At 51.2% G+C, this 20,414-nt stretch overlaps 1 protein-coding gene across 2 annotated transcripts in view; it reads right to left on the minus strand.

Moving 5' to 3' along the window:
- LOC140408743 (ethanolamine-phosphate phospho-lyase-like) overlaps positions 1–15,604 on the minus strand; it is a 58,406-nt gene extending 42,802 nt beyond the window's left edge. The window contains exon 1 of one of the 2 annotated variants that reach the window (XM_072496374.1): positions 15,179–15,604. In XM_072496374.1, coding sequence (XP_072352475.1) covers positions 15,179–15,237 — 59 coding nt within the window. In that variant the 5' untranslated portion in view covers positions 15,238–15,604. The remainder of the gene's footprint in view (positions 1–15,178) is intronic. The other variant, XM_072496373.1, reaches the window with a different exon arrangement.
- Positions 15,605–20,414: the final 4,810 nt, after the last annotated feature.

The following is a 20,414-nucleotide window of genomic DNA, read 5'->3' on the forward strand; positions in this document are numbered from 1 at the left end:
TTGGGAGCCAAGGGTCATTTGGCTCTGATGCCAAGGTGGCACATAGGTGGGTCATAGGCATGGAGTGGGGTGAAACTGGGTCCGCACTCCCAGCCCACAGCAGCCTGCCATTTTTCTCTGGACCAGGCTGACCAGTTAAAGTATCACAGGTGAGGCCACTGATGACTGGGAAGAAATGGCTGGATCATGTGCAGCATAAACTCTGCTTATCTGATGCACAATTTTGCATTGGCGCTGGGGCCCCAATTCACAAATGAGAAACTGAACAACCTCCAAGCTGGCAGATTTTCATTGAGAAAAATCTGACATGGGAGACAGCATTCCAAACTTTGCCCCTTCAATGTTATTTTTTCATATTCAAATAAAAGTCTTCCATTTTGTCCTTATTCAGCCCACTCCTTAAAAAGGTACACCATGCAAACCTCTGCTCTTCACAAAATGGGCACTGAGTGAACCAGCAAATCACATCTTTGTGGAACAGGATAGAGGGCTCCTTGTTAAACGTCTTTCGTCTGGTTTAATTTTGTGCTCAAGTCTCGGGAGAGGGGAACCCACAGCCTTCGGATTCAAAGAGTACTATTTAACTCAGCCCCACCTGATCTCTTTATATCAGCACAAAAAGGCTGGCATTCCAGTGCTGCATTGTGGGTGGTCCTGTCTTCTGGGAGAGCTGGGAACCATCTGCTCTTTCAAAATGCATGTACAGGATCCATGGCAGTGTTTTGAAGAAGAGCTGGGGAGCTGGTGTCCTGGCCAATATTCCACCCTCAAATCAATATCATACAAAGGGATTACCTGACCAATATCACAATGCTCTTTGTGGGAGCTCAGTGTGTGTAAATTGGCTGGCGGATTTCCTTCATCAGTAACTATACAAATACTTCATTGTCTGCAAAGTGTCCGGAGACACCTGGAGATCATCAAAGGAGCTATTTAGATGCAAAGTTTTTTCTTCAGATGCTGCTCGAGTGAATATTTCCATTTAAAAAAAAAATTGTCAATTTAATCACATGCCCTCCACACGACAAAACACAGACCTTCCTATATTCCCTGCCCTCCCCACTGTTCCTCAGCTCAATAGCTAATCACGTGCAGCACCTTAGAACCAGAGAATTCCTACAGTGCAGGAGGAGGCGGCCTTCAGCCCACAGAGTCGCACCAACCCTCTGAAAGAGCACGCCGCCTCGGCCCACTCCCCTACCCTATCCTACATATCCTTGGACACTAAGGGCAATTTAGCATGTCCAATCCACCTAAACTGAACATCTTTGGACTGTGTGAGGAAACCGGAGCACCCGGAGGAAACCCACGCAGACACAGGGAGAAGGTGCAGACTCCACACAGACAGTCACGCAAGGTCGGAATTGAACCCACGTTCCTGGTGCTGTGAGGCTGCAGTGCTAACCACTGTGCCATTGTACCGCCCTAACTGCTGAGTGGTGCCACCTTTTTCAGCTTTTATTCCACACCCACACAGAACTTTAGACTAAAGCAGGGTTTTTCAAAGTGCAGGTCGCAGGATCAAATTGCTTCTTGCTGCAAACATCAGCCGCGAATGCAGAGTATCCCAATGCAGCATTCAGAAACCTGCAGGGAAAATCTGGCCTAAAATGTCAATTCGGTCCTCTCCTTAAACAACGGATTACAATGAGGACAGATTTGACCGTTCGGAATTTGGGTTTATTGTAGCAGATTAATGTTTATTCATATTTGTCCTTTAGTTATTTTAAAGAAGTAATTTCAGTGCACTGTATTTGGTTTCAGGGACATAGGAGCTGATGGACGTAGATTTATCAGGAAGATCACAATAGAGTGAATGCAACTCGAGAGAAGTGACTTTGTGTCAACCACTGTAGCTGAGAACAGAACCGGGCTTCATATCTTAAAATCCTTCCCTAATTTGTGCTCAGCATTTCTGCCTGGAAATGTGATAAAGCCGGCTGCTGATAATGAAGGGTGTTAAGGTGGCACTTGATTAACCTCCCAAATTGTTAACGCGCAAGTGGCAACTTATCTTTTAAAGGATTGGTAAGATCATAAACATTGTGGTTAATATTATCGGTCTATTGCCGTGTTATAGGGCCAACCAACTAATTAGAAGAACTGAAATTAATTAAGGGATAAATGAAAGGGGGCCACTCCTATAAAGAACAACGGGAGCACAGCCCAAGAAGGGAAGGAGTCTCCAACTCTCACTAACTGAGCAAGGGGAAATTGCACATTGTCTCGGAGGCAGATTTATATGCCCCCATCCGAAATTCAGTTCTAACTACATAATATAATTGAGCATTGGGAATGTTTGGAAAGACTTGCAGGTTCCGGTGGCGGCTATGGAGGAGTAAGTCGCACACCTGGTGGCTCTCGCTCTGGTCGGACTTTTGGACCTTTCCCCTGTTTTTCTACCGGATTTGAATTGTAAAACGGATGTTAGTGGCAATTGTTTACTGAATTCCCACTTCGGTGCATACAGAGAAGGACCAAAAGTGTTCGTAAGGGCAGAAACAAAAAGATAGAGAAGGATTGGGCTGTAGTTGCAACAGAAGACAGCATGGCGGAGGTTCGGACCTCTGGCTTGTCGACCCAGCAGTCTATGGAGCAGCTGATGCAAGTCATTCAGGAAGACTTTGCTATGCAGAAACGGGACTGCTTGGACCCGATAAGAGAGTCGATTGAGCGGTTGAAGCTTAGATTGGACGCCCAGGATCGGGTGATCCAGAAGGTGGAGAAGGCACTGGCTGAGCAGGAGGAACAACAGACTGCGGTGGAGCTGGAGGTGGGGATGCTGCGAGACCAGCAGAAGAAGCTCCTGGAGAAGGTGGAGGACCTAGAAAATAGGTCCCGCCGGCAGAACCCAAGAATCGTCAGGCTCCCGGAGGGGTCCAAAGGAGCGTACGCTGGGGCATACATCGCAGATATGTTTGTAAAGCTGCTGGGGGATGGGGCATTCTCCTGGCCCTTGGAGGTGGACAGGGCTCACAGAGCACTCGTGAGGAAGCCGCGAATGGGAGATTTCCCCCCCCCCACCCCCCAAGGGCAACGGTGGTGAGATTCCACAGGTTCTCGGATAAAGAGCGCATTCTACAGTGGGCCAAGCAGACACGGAGCTGTAAGTGGGACAATTGGATCCTGCGGGTTTACCAGGACCTGAGTGTAGAGGTGGCCAGGAGAAGAGCAGGCTTCAACCAGATCAGGTCGATCCTTTTTAAGAAAAAGGTGAAGTTCGGACTGTTATACCCAGCCCGTCTCTGGGTCCCGCATGAGGATCAGCACTTATACTTCGAGTCGCCTGAGGACACGTTGGACTTTGTGAAAAAGAAAGGGTTGGTGATGGATTGAGAACTTTTGAACTTGGCTGCAACATTCATGTTTTTGTTTTTTCCTTTCGTTTCTCGGTTTTTGTAAAAAGTTTCTCGTTTTGCGTATCATGGAAGATGTTTGTGATGCCGTTTGCATTGATTTGGAACCAGCGGTAGAGCTGAGTGAGTTAAGGTTTTCATTTGCACTGTTGGGGGATGGAGGTGTGCTTGTTTTGATCTTGGTGTTTTTCTGTTGGGCAATTGTGTGGGGATTGTTTGATGTTGGAGTTTGTGTGTATGAGCGGGGGGGGGTGGACAATAGGTGGGAGACTATCTGGCACCAGGGATGGGGGCCAGCAAGCTAGCTGGGTGAACTAGCTCTCGGAAGCACAGTGGGGTGTGTGCATATGTTTGGTTTAGTAAAGGGGTTGGGTTACAGGGTGTTGTTACTGGGGGGGGGGGGGGGGGGGGCATTTTCTGCTGACGAGGGAGGGACTTGGGCTGAGGGACAGAGAGCAGGTTGGGGATTGCCTGGGGATGGACCGGTGGAGGCGCAGAGCACGGGCTGGAGGCGGGCCTAAAAACGGGGATGGCTGATCGGCGAAGGGGCAATGAGTCCCCCAACTAGGCTGATCACCTGGAATGTTCGAGGGTTAAATGGGCCGGTCAAAAGGGCACGTGTGTTCGCGCATATTAGGGGACTGAAGGCGGAAGTGGTTATGTTGCAGGAGATGCACCTTAGAGTAATGGACCAGGTTAGACTGAGGAAAGGCTGGGTCAGTCAGGTCTTTCACTCGAGACTAGATTCAAAAACTAGAGGGGTCGCGATCCTGATCAATAAGCGGGTGGTGTTTGAGGCAGGTAGAATAGTCTCGGATGTGGGAGGTCGATACATTATGGTTAGTGGGAAGCTAGGGGGAGTGCAGGTGGTATTAGTAAATGTGTATGCGCCAAATTGGGATGATGTGGAGTTTATAAAGAGGATGCTGGGGAAGATACCGGACCTGGACTCGGACAGGTTGGTCATGGGAGGGGGCTTCAACACAGTTATTGACCCTGGTTTGGACCGGTCAAGCGCGAGAACGGGCAGGGTGCCAGCAATGGCAACGCATTGCATTGGATTTGTTTATTGTCACGTGTACCGAGGTACAGTGAAAAGTATTTTTCTGCGAGCAGCTCAACAGATCATTAAGTACATGGGAAGAAAAAGGAATAAAATAAAATACATAATAGGGCAACACAAGGTATACAATGTAACTACATAAGCACTGGCATCGGATGAAGCATACAGGGAACTAAGAGGGTTCATGGAGCTGATGGGGAGGGGGGTGGATCCATGGAGATTTGGGCAGCCGTGGGTGAAGGAGTTCTCCTTCTACTCACACGTGCATAAAGTGTATTCCCGGATTGATTTCTTCATTTTGAGCAGGGCCTTGCTGGCAGGGGTGGTGGACACAGGGTACTCGGCGATCACAATCTCAGACCATGCTCCGCATTAAGTTGACCTGCAGGACAGTAACCAGCGCCCGCACTGGAGGTTAGATGTGGGACTTTTGGCTGACGAAGGGGTGTGCGAGCGGCTGAGGAAATGTATTCAGAACTACCTGCAGGTCAATGCGGGGGAAATTTCAGAAGTGGTGGTCTGTGAAGCACTGAAGGCGGTGGTCAGGGGGGAGCTGATCTCGATACGGGCCCAGCGGAGAAGGTGGACAGGACAGAGAAAGGCGGTGGTCAGGGGGGAGCTGATCTCGATACGGGCCCAGCGGAGAAGGTGGACAGGACAGAGAAAGGCGGTGGTCAGGGGGGAGCTGATCTCGATACGGGCCCAGTGGAGAAGGTGGACAGGACAGAGAAAGGCGGTGGTCAGGGGGGAGCTGATCTCGATACGGGCCCAGCGGAGAAGGTGGACAGGACAGAGATGGACCGACTGGTAAAGGAGATACTACATATCGATAGGAGGTATGCGGAGACCCCAGAGGCAGGGCTTTTAAGAGAATGGCGTAGGTTACAGGCAGAGTTTAGCTTGTTAACCACAGGGAGGGGGGTGCAGCAGCTGAGAAAGGCGAGGAGGGCGATCTATGAACATGGAGAGAAGGCCAGCAGAATGCTTGCACAGCAGCTTAGGAAGAGGGAGGCAGCTAGGGAAATAGGGAAAGTAAAGAACGGACTCAGGAACCTGGTTGGTGATTCAGTAGGGGTGAATCAGGCCTTTAGGGACTTCTACAGCAAGCTGTACAGGTCGGAACCCCCTACAGGGCCGGAGGGGATGAGGCACATCTTGGAGGGGCTGAATTTCCCAAAGGTGGATGGGAAGCGGGTAGAAGAGCTGGGGGCCCCAATCGGGCTGGAAGGCCCTGCAGGTGGGCAAGGCCCCGAGTCCGGACGGGTACCCAATGGAGTTTTATAAAACGTTCTTGGGGATATTGCTGCCGGTGTTGTTGAGAATGTTCAATGAGGCAAGGGAAAGAGGGGTGTTGCCCCCGACGATGCCACAGGCAATGATTTCGCTGATTCTTAAGCGCGACAAGAACCCGGAGCTGTGTGGGTCCTACAGGCCGATCTCCCTGTTGAATGTAGATGCCAAGTTGCTGGACAAAATCGTGTCCTCCAGGATCGAAGATTGTGTTTCGGACGTTATTGGGGAGGACCAGACGGGGTGTGTTAAGGGCAGGCAGTTGGTGGCCAATGTAAGAAGGTTGTTAAATGTGATCATGATGCCCCCGGAAGGTAGGGAGGTGGAGGTAGTGATCGTAATGGATGCAGAAAAGGCTTTTGATCGGGTAGAATGGGACAATCTGTGGGAGATACTGGGAAGGTTCGGATTCGGGCGGGGCTTTATTGACTGGGTCAGGTTACTGTATCAGGCTCCTGTGGAAAGTGTACGGATAAATAGGACAACATCGGACTATTTTAGACGAGACAAGGATGCCTCCTCTCCCCACTGTTGTTTGCGTTGGCTATAGAACCGTTGGCAATTGCTCTGAGAGCCTCGAAGGGGTGGAGAGAACAGGGTTTCGCTCTATGCGGATGACCTGTTTCAGTACGTTTCAGACCCAATAGAGGGGATGGAAGAAGTCATGAGGACTCTAGGGGAATTTGGTCGGTTTTCGGGGTATAAGCTTAATATAGGTAAGAGTGAGATGTTTGTGGTCCAGGCGAGGGGACAGGAGAGGCGACTGGGAGAGCTGCCGTTTAAGTTAGTAAAGGGAAGCTTTAGGAAACTAGGCATCCAAGTGGTGCGGGAATGGGACCGGCTGCATAAATTGGATCTGGCCCGGCTGGTGGACCAAATGAAGGACGATTTCCGGAGATGGGACGCGTTTCCGTTGTCTCTGGCTGGGAGGGTGCAAACGGTGAAGGTGACGGTCCGGCCGAGATTCCTATTTGTATTTCAGTGTCTCCCCATCTTTATTCCGCAATCCTTTTTTAAGTGGGTCAACAGAGTGATCACGGGCTTCGTCTGGGCGGGCAAGACCCTGCGAGTAAGGAAGGTAATGCTTGAGCGGAGTCGGGGAGAGGGCGGGCTGGCGCTGCCAAATTTTAGCAACTATTACTCGGCGGCTAATATAGCCATGATCAGGAAGTGGGTGGTGGGGGAGGGGTTGGCATGGGAGCGTATGGAGGTGGCTTCATGTAATGGCACCAGTTTGGGGGCATTGGTAACTGCGCCTCTGCCGTTCCCACCGGCACGGTACTCCACCAGTGCAGTGATGGTGGCAGCCCTGAGAGTTTGGGGCCAGTGGAGGCAGCATGTGGGAGCATCGGTCTGGGCCCCAATCTGTGATAATCACCGGTTTGCCCCGGGGAGTATGGACAGGGAGTTCCAGTTATGGCAGAGAGTGGGGATTGAGAGGATGAGGGATATGTTCATCGAGGGGAGCTTTCCGAGTACAAGGGCATTGGAGGAAAAGTTTGGTTGGCGAGGGGAAACTAATTCAGGTATCTGCAGGTGCGGGACTTCCTTCATAAACAGGTGTCAACCTTCCCCCTCCTACCGCTAAGGAGGATTCAGGACAGGGTAGTTTCCTGAGGGTGGGTAGGAGAAGGGAGCATCTCGGACATCTATAAAGGAGCTTATGGGATCGGAGGAGACACAGACCGAGGAGCTGAAGCGCAAGTGGGATGAGGAGCTGGGAGATGAGATAGAGGATGGTCTATGGGCAGACCCGCGAGTAGAGTCAACACGTCCGCAACATGTGCCATGCTCAGCCTGATACAATTCAAGGTTGTTCACCGGGCTCACATGACAGTGGCCCAGATGAGTAGATTCTTTGGGTTGGAGGACAGGTGCGCAAAATGTGCGGGAGGACCAGCGAACCATGTCCACATGTTTTGGACATGTCCAAAGCTTAGGGGATTTTGGCGGGGATTTGCAGACGTCATGTCCAGTGTTAAAAACAAAGGTGGCACTGAGTCCAGAGGTGGCGATTTTTGGGGTGTCAGAAGGCCCGGGAATCCAGGAGGAGAAAGAGGCAGACGTTCTGGCCTTTGCTTCCCTGGTAGCCCGGAGACGGATACTATTAGCATGGACGGATTCAAAGCCCCCGAAGTCGGAGACCTGGCTATCGGACATGGCTAGCTTTCTCTGTTTGGAGAAAATCAAGTTTGCCTTGAGAGGGTCACTGTTAGGGTTCACCCGGAGGTAGCAACCTTTGTCGACTTCTTCGCGGAAAATTAATCGTCAGCAGATGGGCCGGGGGAAGGGGAGTAGTTTAGATTAGAGTACATAGAACATAGAAAATACAGCACAGAACAGGCCCTTCGGCCCACGATGTTGTGCCGAACCTTTGTCCTAGATTAATCATAGATTATCATTGAATTTACAGTGCAGAAGGAGGCCATTCGGCCCTTTGAGTCTGCACCAGCTCTTGGAAAGAGCACCCTACCCAAACTCAACACCTCCACCCAACACCAAGGGCAATTTGGACATTAAGGGCAATTTATCATTGGCCAATTCACCTAACCCGCACATCTTTGGACTGTGGGAGGAAACCAGAGCACCCGGAGAAACCCACGCAGACACGGGGAGGACGTGCAGACTCCGCACAGACAGTGACCCAAGCCGGAATCGAACCTGGGACCCTGGAGCTGTGAAGCAATTGTGCTATCCACAATGCTACCGTGCTGCCCTTGAGAACAAATAAATTTACACTATATCATTTTACCGTAATCCATGTACCTATCCAATAGCTGCTTGAAGGTCCCTAATGTTTCCGACTCAACTACTTCCACAGGCAGTGCATTCCATGCCCCCACTACTCTCTGGGTAAAGAACCTACCTCTGATATCCCTCCTATATCTTCCACCTTTCACCTTAAATTTATGTCCCCTTGTAATGGTTTGTTCCACCCGGGGAAAAAGTCTCTGACTGTCCACTCTATCTATTCCCCTGATCATCTTATAAACCTCTATCAAGTCACCCCTCATCCTTCTCCGTTCTAATGAGAAAAGGCCTAGCACCCTCAACCTTTCCTCGTAAGACCTACTCTCCATTCCAGGCAACATCCTGGTAAATCTTCTTTGCACCTTTTCCAAAGCTTCCACATCCTTCCTAAAATGAGGCGACCAGAACTGTACACAATACTCCAAATGTGGCCTTACCAAAGTTTTGTACAGCTGCATCATCACCTCACGGCTCTTAAATTCAATCCCTGTGTTAATGAACGCGAGCACACCATAGGCCTTCTTCACAGCTCTATCCACTTGAGTGGCAACTTTCAAAGATGTATGAACATAGACCCCAAGATCTCTCTGCTCCTCCACATTGCCAAGAACTCTACCGTTAACCCTATATTCCGCATTCATATTTGTCCTTCCAAAATGGACAACCTCACACTTTTCAGGGTTAAACTCCATCTGCCACTTCTCAGCCCAGCTCTGCATCCTATCTATGTCTCTTTGCAGCCGACAACAGCCCTCTTTACTATCCACAACTCCACCAATCTTCGTATCGTCTGCAAATTTACTGACCCACCCTTCAACTCCCTCATCCAAGTCATTAATGAAAATCACAAACAGCAGAGGACCCAGAACTGATCCCTGCGGTACGCCACTGGTAACTGGGATCCACGCTGAATATTTGCCATCCACCACCACTCTGACTTCTATCGGTTAGCCAGTTCGTTATCCAACTGGCCAAATTTCCCACTATCCCATGCCTCCTTACTTTCTGCATAAGCCTACCATGGGGAACTTTATCAAATGCCTTACTAAAATCCATGTACACTACATCCACTGCTTTACCTTCATCCACATGCTTGGTCACCTCCTCAAAGAATTCAATAAGATTTGTAAGGCAAGACCTACCCCTCACAAATCCGTGCTGACTATCCCTAATCAAGCAGTGTCTTTCCAGATGCTCAGAAATCCTATCCTTCAGTACCCTTTCCATTACTTTGCCTACCACCGAAGTAAGACTAACTGGCCTGTAATTCCCAGGGTTATCCCTAGTTCCTTTTTTGAACAGGGGCACGACATTCGCTACTCTCCAATCCCCTGGTACCACCCCTGTTGACAGTGAGGACGAAAAGATCATTGCCAATGGCTCTGCAATTTCATCTCTTGCTTCCCATAGAATCCTTGGATATATGCCGTCAGGCCCGGGGGACTTGTCTATCCTCAAGTTTTTCAAAATGCCCAACACATCTTCCTTCCTATCAAGTATTTCCTCGAGCTTACCAATCTGTTTCACACTGTCCTCTCCAACAATATGGCCCCTCTCATTTGTAAATACAGAAGAAAAGTACTCGTTCAAGACCTCTCCTATCTCTTCAGACTCAATACACAATCTCCCGCTACTGTCCTTGATCGGACCTACCCTCGCTCTAGTCATTCTCATATTTCTCACATATGTGTAAAAGGCCTTGGGGTTTTCCTTGATCCTACCCGCCAAAGATTGTTCATGCCCTCTTAGCTCTCCTAATCCCTTTCTTCAGTTCCCTCCTGGCTATCTTGTATCCCTCCAGTGCCCTGTCTGAACCTGGTTTCCTCAGCCTTACATAAGTCTCCTTTTTCCTCTTAACAAGACATTCAACCTCTCTTGTCAACCATGGTTCCCTCACTCGACCATCTCTTCCCTGCCTGACAGGGACATACATATCAAGGACACGTAGCACCTGTTCCTTGAACAAGTTCCACATTTCACTTGTGTCCTTCCCTGCCAGCCTATGTTCCCAACTTATGCACTTCAATTCTTGTCTGACAACATCGTATTTACCCTTCCCCCAATTGTAAACCTTGCCCTGTTGCACGTACCTATCCCTCTCCATTACTAAAGTGAAAGTCACAGAATTGTGGTCACTATCTCCAAAATGCTCCCCCACTAACAAATCTATCACTTGCCCTGGCTCATTACCCAGTACTAAATCCAATATTGCCCCTCCTCTGGTCGGACAATCTACATACTGTGTTAGAAAAGCTTCCTGGACACACTGCACAAACACCACCCCATCCAAACTATTTGATCTAAAGAGTTTCCACTCAATATTTGGGAAGTCAAAGTCTCCCATGACTACTACCCTATGACTTCTGCACCTTTCCAAAATCTGTTCCTCCACATCTCTGCTACTATTGGGGGGCCTATAGAAAACTCCTAACAAGGTGACTGCTCCTTTCCTATTTCTGACTTCAACCCATACTACCTCAATAGGGTGATACTCCTCGAACTGCCTTTCTGCAGCTGTTATACTATCTCTAATTAATAATGCCACCCCCCCACCTCTTTTACCACCCTCCCTAATCTTATTGAAACATCTATAACCAGGGACCTCCAACAACCATTTCTGCCCCTCTTCTATCCACGTTTCCGTGTTCGCCATCACATCGTAGTCCTAAGTACCGATCCATGTCTTAAGTTCACCCACCTTATTCCTGATGCTTCTTGCGTTGAAGTATAAACACTTCAACCCATCTCCGTGCCTGCAAGTACTCTCCTTTGTCAGTGTTCCCTTCCCCACTGCCTCATTACACGCTTTGGCGTCCTGAATATCGGCTACCTTAGTTGCTGGACTACAAATCCGGTTCCCATTCCCTGCCAAATTAGTTTAAACCCTCCCGAAGAGTACTAGAAAACCTCCCTCCCAGGACATTGGTGCCCCTCTGGTTCAGATGCAACCCTTCCTGCTTGTACAGGTCCCACCTTCCCCAGAATGCGCTCCAATTATCCAAATACCTGAAGCCCTCCCTCCTACACCATTCCTGCAGCCACGTGCTCAACTGCACTCTCTCCCTATTCCTAGCCTCGCTATCACGTGGCACCGGCAACAAACCAGAGATGACAACTCTGTCTGTCCTGGCTTTTAACTTCCAGCCTAACTCCCTAAACGTGTTTATTACCTCCACACCCCTTTTCCTACCTATGTCGTTGGTACCAATGTGCACCACGACTTCTGGCTGCTCGCCCTCCCCCTTAAGGATCCTGAAGACACGATCCGAGACATCCCTGGCCCTGGCACCCGGGAGGCAACATACCTTCTGGGAGTCTCGCTCGCGACCACAGAATCTCCTATCTATTCCCCTAACCATTGAATCTCCTACAACTATTGCTTTTCTATTCTCCCCCCTTCTCTTCTGAGCCCCAGAGCCAGACTCAGTGCCAGAGACCTGGTCGCTAGGGCCTTCCCCCGGTAGGTCATCCCCCCCAACAGCATCCAAAACGGTATACTTGTTTTGAAGGGGAACGGCCACGAGGGATCCCTGCACTTTCTGCCTGTTTGTTTTTTTCCCCCCTGACTGTAACCCAGCTATTCTTGTCCTGTACCTTGGGTGTGGTTACCTCCTTGTAACTCTTCTCAATCACCCCCTCTGCCTCCCGGATGATCCGAAGTTCATCCAGCTTCAGCTCCAGTTCCCTAACACGGTCTTTGAGGAGCTGAAGTTGGGTGCACTTCCCGCAGGTATAGTCAGTGGGGACACTGGTGGTATCCCTCACCACTCATTCCAACAGGAGGAGCATGTAACTGGCCTAGCCTCCATCCCCTCTTACCTGACAGAATATAGCTGCCCTGTGGACTAACTAGATCTCCGCCCTCCGGCCCTGCTCCCAGTCAGCTACACTTTCTGTAAACTCCTGGCTCGCTTTGCACTCTTTGCGGAAATGTCGGAAACAAAATGAAACAAGCACCTTACTCCCTCCTCACCTAACTCCCTCGGTCACCAAACTCTCACTATCGCACTCAAATGCACCAAATTCAGCACTCCCTCGGTCACCAAACTCACTATCGCACTCAAATGCACCAAATTCAGCACTCCCTCGGTCACCAAACTCACTATCGCACTCAAATGCACCAAATTCAGCACTCAGTGCAAACAGTCTGCACTGTAGGGGATCACTTTTATACTGTGAATCTAGCCTCTGAAAACTGGCCTAATCCAATTAACTAATTAACAAGCTCCAGCTGCAAGTGCCTACAAGTAGAAGCCTGTTTAAAGCTTATTGAAAATTCACCTTCTTCTAAACCAAACAGCAACTTTTAAGTTAATTAACTAAATAAAAGAAAGACTAAACTTTAGATAAAAATGAAGCCTTATACTCCCTCGGTCACCAAACTCTCACTATCGCACTCAAATGCACCAAATTCAGCACTCAGTAGGGGGTCAATAAGGGTGGGACCTGTACGAGAGGTAAATGGCTTTTGCACTATGTTTATGGTTTCATGTATATTGTTTATTTGGTTGTTGTTACTATACCAAAAATACCTCATAAAATGTTTATTAAAAAAAACAAGACTTGCAGATGGAATTCAGACTGTTTTGAGAGTCAGTGCATATTTGTTTTTCACCCCTCCACAGCACTGCCCACAAAAACTGTCAGTCACGTCTCTGTCTATTTTAATTAAATGCCTGTCCACTTGTGCTAATTTCACATGACTGCGAAGGCGGATGTATTCAATCACACAACTCAGCCAGCTAACACAACCCTCAGCGGTTTCAACACTTTGAATATGGAAGATACCAGGGCCAGGATTCTCCGAACTTTCGCGCCGAAAAGGCGCTCGGCGCAGGGGCGGAGAACGGAGCCTCAGAGAACCGCGATCGGGTCCGAAGCTAGGACGCGATTCTCCGGCGACCGGAGAATCGGCGGCAGCCGCGCGCGGTCGATGCGGCGCCGGTCGGGGCTCGTTGAAAGAGGCGCCTGCGGCGATTCTTCACGGTCGACCGGCTGAGTTCTCGCCGGCGTGGTTCTAACATGGTTCCACCCGGCGGGAGCTCGGACCCGCGGCCGCGTTGCCATCCTGGTGGGAGAAAAAGGGGATCAGACTCCGGGCATGCTCCACAACAGCCAGGCTCGCGATCGGGGGCTACCGATCTGCGGGCGTGCGCGATCCTTGGGGGGGGGGGGGGGGGGGGGTGGTATACCTTCTTCTGCGCTGGCCCGCTGTGTGGCTCCACCATGTTGCGCGGTGCCGGCGGGAAGCGGCCACCGTGCGCATGCGTGGGCCGGCAGCCGGCTGCCGCGTATATGTGCGGACCCGCGGCCGGCAGTGCAGGGCCGCGTACGGCAGCTGAAGCTTACAAACGTAGAACCTATAAACACTCAGCCAGCCAGGCAACATAAAAAAAAGAAATGGCTGAACATTTCAGCTCGATAGAATTCCATCACAGCTATTCAACGCCCCTGCGGCTACTGGATAGTGATTAAGAACAGGAAAACTAGATCGGGTTTTTCAAAGTGCGGGTTGGCGCGGCAGGTGTTGGGAGGATTGCGGAGCGATTGGCCACAGCGCCCAATGGCCACGACCAACTTTTAAATTGGGAATGCCGGATGCAGCCAGCTTTTAAATGGAACGATGCAGTCTTCAAGCCAGAAGCGGCGGCAAAGAGCAGGTCATGCACCCAAGATGTACACTCCATTTTCTAGCTGCGAGCGAGAAGGCAAGGAACTGTGAAGAACTGAAGATGGATCATTTTGTTATAAAGAAGAGAGGACCCGTGACACAGACAGTGTACCTCCTGGCCAGGAACTTATAACTGAATCTGCTGGAGAGAGCTGCTCAGGAGAGTCCACGGTGGGACAGAACAATGCTAGTGTTAGCTCTGTACAGAGCTCCAGGGCCTCTGGTGAACAGCCGACAAAGAAAAAAATGAAACTGGGAACAAAGCAGTATAAAGATGACTGGTTTAGGTATTGCTCTGTTAATTGTGTCAATGCAAATCAGGATACAAAGCCCATGTGTTTTAAATGCAGGGAAGTACAGGCAAATGAGAGTTTAAAACCCTCAAAACTTCAAAGGCATTTGAAGACAAGTTGGAGGACAAACCTCTTGATTTTTTTTTCAAAGGGTGCAGCCAGGATGTAAATCAGCAGCTGAAGTCCTCAGCAGGAAATGCCACAAAGCAAGTGAGATTGAGGACCAAGCAGGCTCACCTGTCGCATTAAAGATAAGTGAGAATAGTTGGTCGCAAAGGTCAGTCGGTTGGTAAAAGTGGGCCCTGGGAAAAAAAGTTTGAAAAACACGGAACTGGATGATTTTTCTTTCCCTCACTTGTCCGGCAAGAAAACTTTAGTGTCCCAAACACTGCCTTGACTCAGGATAGATTGAGTAAGTGAGCGTGGCATGCGGCATGAAGGGTGGCCAGTTGGCAAAAATAAGTTTGAAAAACACTGGACTGAAGTATCATTAGGAAACCCGATTACTGCAAATACAGGAGTCAACAGAAAAGAGCTGACAGCAGGAAGGGTAATTAATGACGGCGATTGCAGTGGGCAGACTGAGGTCTAAATTACAGCAGCAGCTCCAGTATAGTCACAACGCTCACACAGGGATCATACCTTCCCAGTTCTCATTACACACACAGCGTTTGAAACGAGTATTTGGGTCAGGGGTGGGACAGAAGGAGTAGAATTTAAAGGTGAGTAGCGGCTGTACAGTAGTCACACTTACCCGATGTGCCTGTGCCGGAGTTGAATGGTTTGCTGTTTGTTGAAGAGTTCAGTGGCCATTCCGCCAGCTTCTGGAGCCCGGGAACTGTCACTTTCAACAGTGCTTCAGGGCGACCCTCTCCAAACCTGCCCCAAAACCTTACCGCCAATTGATGCTGGCGTTTTTTTTATGCGTGTCCCCTCTTCAGTTATTACAATTTGAAAGACACTTGTAGCTTCCGCACAGAAGTCGCTCTGCTCCCTTTTTATAGTGTTTGGTAAACAGGTTCATCACGTGTGTTGGACGCCAGCCTGTTGTTGCTTTCAATGCTTATCCTCCTCCTATTCCCCAGTTCTTTCTGTTTCTCAATGCTCACTCCTTCCCTCCTCCCATTCCCTCTCGCCTCGGCTCGGAGCTCCCTCGGGGGACCTTCTGCTAACATTGGCACACGCAAAACGGTTAGCTAACCAAGGGGATTTGAATAACAAACACACAATAGAAATAACTTACTTGCTAAACCAATCATTATAACAGATCATGGGAACTTACTGACCGCCCCAACAGTATCTAATCGCCCCAACAGTACTTCACAAAGTATTTTCTTTGCTGTAAAATACTTTGAGCGGTTCAGTGGTCCTGCCTGCCTGGATCTTCGGAGGACTCTTTCTCCAGCCCCTTACACCTGCGAGCTCTGTTTTCCCTTAACAGAATTCCCTTTGCCTCATTCTCTTTCGGATATTAACTTTGTCCAGAAGCTACCCCCGCCCCCCGGTCCCCTCTAGCCCCTTATCTCTTTCCGCCTGATAGATAACACAGTGCTGATACATTTGCTTTATATATGAAAGCAAAGATTGTCACAGAGGTAACCACTGTATTGTATTGTATTGTACTGTTACATGCCTGGACTGTCCCTGCTGGGTCCGAACCACTGTAGTATTTAATATGTGTATTGTGGTAAACTGCCACTATTATTTGTAATATGGTAACCTACTGCCTGATGGCTCCGCCTCCCTCGGGCTCGGTATAAAGGTGGCTAGTCTCTGCCGCTGCCTCACTTCGGGATCCGAGGCCAGGAGGCTTGCTGTTTAGTGTATTAAAGCCTCAGTTACGTTCACCACTCGTCATGTGTTCATCGATGGCATATCAATTTAATAAACTAAACATCTAAGATGAATTCATCACTCAAGCCTGATTACCTGGAGCTGGACCCACAGGCAGCCGACTCCACTGCAACATTCGAGCACTGGCTAAGCTGCTTCGAAGCGTACCTCGGATCCTTCACAAAGACTTCACTGACCTCCAAAAGACGCAGATCCTCCACGCACGGGTGAGCCGCAAGTCTTTCTTCTCATCAGGGACGCCCCCTCGTATACGGGGGCGATAATGCTGCTGAAGGGACACTATGTAAAGTTGGTAAACGAAGTGTATGCTAGGCACCTTCTTGCCACGAGACGACAACGTCCTGGGGAATCACTAGCAGAATTCTTGCGTGCCTTGCGGGTACTCTGCCGGAACTGTGACTGCCAGGCGGTATTGGCTACCCAACACGCGGAGCTGTTGGTCAGGGACGGTTATGTCGCAGGCATGAAATCAAACTACATCCGCCAGCGGTTGCTAGAAGGGGATACACTCAGCCTCCCAGAGACAGTGCAGCTCTCAAACTCGCTGGAGGTGGCCTTCCAGAACATGGAGGCCTACACCTCCGACCGCGCGGCACCCTCGTGGACCTCGTGGGCGCCACCATCACCCGACTCGAGTGCGGCGCAAGCCTGTGCCGCGCAGCAGCCCGCCAGCGCCGGAAGACCGAGGTGCTACTTTTGTGGCCAGGGTAATCATCCCAGACAACGCTGCCCTGCACGGAACGCGACTTGCAACGGGTGTGGGAGGAAAGGCCACTTTGCAAAGTCTGCCAGGCCCGATCTCTCCCGAAAACTCCTAGGCCCAGTAGAGCTGCCTGCCGGGGCCGCCCCCAGCAGCCCCACCACCTGCCATGTGCGACCCGTGGGCGCCGCCATCTCCACCGCCATCTTCGATTTCGGCCACCACGTGCGACTCATGGGGGCCGTCAACTTTAACGCCATCTTGTACTCCACCAGTCACGCGCAACCCACGCGTGCCGTCATCTTTGACGCCATCTCCGATGCCACCCGCCACGTGCGACTCATGGGGGCTGCCATCTTGGGACCACTCATCAGCCTCCCGGGAGCCCTGCTCGCCCGATCGTGCGCTGGCCGCCGCTACCTCCGACCGGCCTACCCATCACCTTCCGAAGCTCGCCTCCATTACGCTCGACCAGTCCCGGCCTCATCACCTCACAAAATCTACGATGACCGTCCGGATCAACGGGCACGAGAGGCTTGCCTTTTCGACTCTGGGAGCACAGACAGCTTCATTCACCCAGATACGGTAAGGCACTGCTCCCTCCCAGTTTTACCCGCGACCCAGAAAATCTCCCTGGCTTCCGGATCACATTCAGTAGCAATCCGGGGGTAGTGTGTTGCGACCCTTACTGTACAAGGCATAGAGTACACTAACTTCAAACTCTACGTCCTTCCCCATCTCTGCGCTGCCCTATTACTGGGGCTCGACTCCCAGTGCCACCTCCAAAGCCTTCCTTTAAAGTTCGGTGGACCCCTGCCCCCCCTCACCGTCTGTAGCCTCGCGACCCTTAAGATCGCCCCACCCTCGCTCTTCGCTAGCCTCACTCCCGACTGTAAACCCGTCGCCACTAGGTACAGTGCCCGGGACAGGGTCTTTATCAGGTCGGAGGTCCAGCGACTCCTATGAGAGGGGATCATTGAGGCTAGTACCAGCCTCTGGAGAGCCTAAGTGGTGGTCGTCAAGACTGGGGAGAAGCACTGGATGGTCATCGACTACAGTCAGACCGTCAACCGGTACACGCAGCTCGATGCGTACCCCCTCCCCCGCATATCTGACATGGTCAATCAGATTGCGCAGTATCGAGTCTTCTCCACAGTTGACTTGAAGTCTGCGTACCACCAGCTCCCCATCCGCCCGGAGGACCGCCAATACACTGCCTTTGCGGGAGATGGCCACCTCTACCACTTCCTCAGGGTTCCCTTCGGCGTCACCAACGGGGTCTCGGTCTTCCAACGAGAAATGGACCGAATGGTTGACCAATACGGGCTGCGGGCCACATTCCCGTACTTAGATAATGTCACCATCTGCAGCCATGACCAACAGGACCATGACGAAAACCACTGGCACTTCCTCCACACCGCTAAACTCCTGAACCTCACCTACAATAAGGAAAAATGCGTTTTCCGCACAACCCGCCGAGCCATCCGCGGCTACGTCGTGGAACACGGAGTCCTAGGGCTCGAACCCGACCGCATGCGCCCCCTCCTGGAACTCCCCCTCCCCCACTGCCCCAAGGCCCTGAAGCGATGCCTGGGGTTCTTCTCATACTATGCCCAGTGGGTCCCCAATTATGCAGACAAGGCCCACCCACTCATTAAATCCACCGTTTTTCCCCTGACAGCTGAGGCCCGCGTGGCCTTCAACCCCATCAAGGCAGATATTGCCAAAGCGGCGATGCACGCTGTGGACAGGTCCATTCTGTTCCAGGTGGAGAGCGATGCATCGGACTTTGCTCTGGCCGCTACCCTCAACCAGGCGGGCAGGCCCGTGGCTTTCTTCTCCCGCACACTCCATGCCTCCGAAATTCGACAATCCTCCGTCGAAAAGGAAGCCCAAGCCATCGTAGAAGCTGTGCGACATTTTGGAGGCATTACCTGGCCGGCAGGCGATTCACTCTCCTCACTGACCAACAGTCGGTTGCCTTCATGTTTAACAACACACAGCGGGGCAGGATCAAGAATGACAAGATTCTGAGGTGGAGGATCGAGCTCTCCACCTACAACTACGATATCTTGTATCGACCTGGGAAGTCAATGAGCCCCCAGATGCCCTATCCCATGGTACATGTGCCAGCGCACAAGTAGACCGACTCCGGGCCCTCCACAATGACCTCTATCACCCGGGGGTCACTTTATCAAGGTTCACAACCTGCCTTACTCCATCGAGGAGGTCACGACCATGACCAGGGACTGCCAGGTCTGCTCGGAGTGCAAACCGCACTTCTATCGGCCAGACAGAGCGCACCTGGTAAAGGCCTCTCGCCCCTTTGTGCGCCTCAGCATTGACTTCAAAGGGCCCCTCCCCTCCACGGACTGTAATGTGTACTTCCTGAACATTGTTGACGAAAGTGCAGCACGGTGGTGCAGTGGGTTAGCCCTGTAGAGGCCTGGAGAGGGAGAACGCAACGGTCTGGAAGGCCGTCCTCCTGGCCCTGCGGTCTAGAGGTCTCCCAGTCTCCTGCTGGCAGGAGGTCCTCTCCAATGCGCTCCACTCCATCCGGTCGCTCCTGTGTACTGCCACCAATGAGACCCCTCGCGAGCGAATGTTTGCCTTCCCCAGGAAGTCCACCTCCGGGGTCTCGCTCCCATCCTGGCTGACAGTCTCAGGGCCCGTCCTCCTCCGGAAGCATACGAGGAGCCATAAATCAGACCCCCTCGTCGAGAAGGTCATGCTCCTCCATGCCAATCCACAATATGCCTACGTGGCACATCATGACGGGCAACAGGACACAGTCTCCCTCCAGGATTTGGCGCCTGCAGGTTCCCCAGCGACCATCACCACCACACCCGATCCTACACCGTCTCCTTCCACCACTATCCAGCTAGTTCAAGGTTTGGCACCCGCAGGCCCACCGGCAGCCATCACCACCACCCCCGCCAACACATCGCCCCCCCCTCCACTGACCCAACTACTGGGTGAAGAAGAGGACGACACGCTCCCGGACGCGCAGGCTTCCACACCGGTGCCCACACCACAGCCGGGACTGAGGCGATCACGGCGGAAGGTCAAGGCCCCCAACAGACTTGATCTTTAAATCCACTTCACCCCCGCTGGACTCTTTTTTTTAATAGGGGGTGAATGTGGTAAACCACTGTATTGTATTGTACTGTTGTACTGTTACATGCCTGGACTGTCCCTGCTGGGTCCGAACCACTGTAGTATACAACATGTGCATTATGGTAAACTGTCACTGTATTATATGTAATGTGGTAAACAACTGCCTGCTGGCTCCGCCTCCCTCGGGTTTGGTATAAAGGTGGCTTGTCTCCGCTGCTGCCTCAGTTCGGGATCCGAGGCCAGGAGGCTTTCCGTTTAGTTTATTAAAGCCTCAGTTACGTTCACCACTCGCCGTGTGTTCATTGATGGCACATAAAAA

The sequence above is a fragment of the Scyliorhinus torazame genome, chromosome 3 (assembly GCF_047496885.1).
Source record: "Scyliorhinus torazame isolate Kashiwa2021f chromosome 3, sScyTor2.1, whole genome shotgun sequence".
In the NCBI taxonomy this organism is placed as follows: Eukaryota; Metazoa; Chordata; class Chondrichthyes; order Carcharhiniformes; family Scyliorhinidae; genus Scyliorhinus; species Scyliorhinus torazame.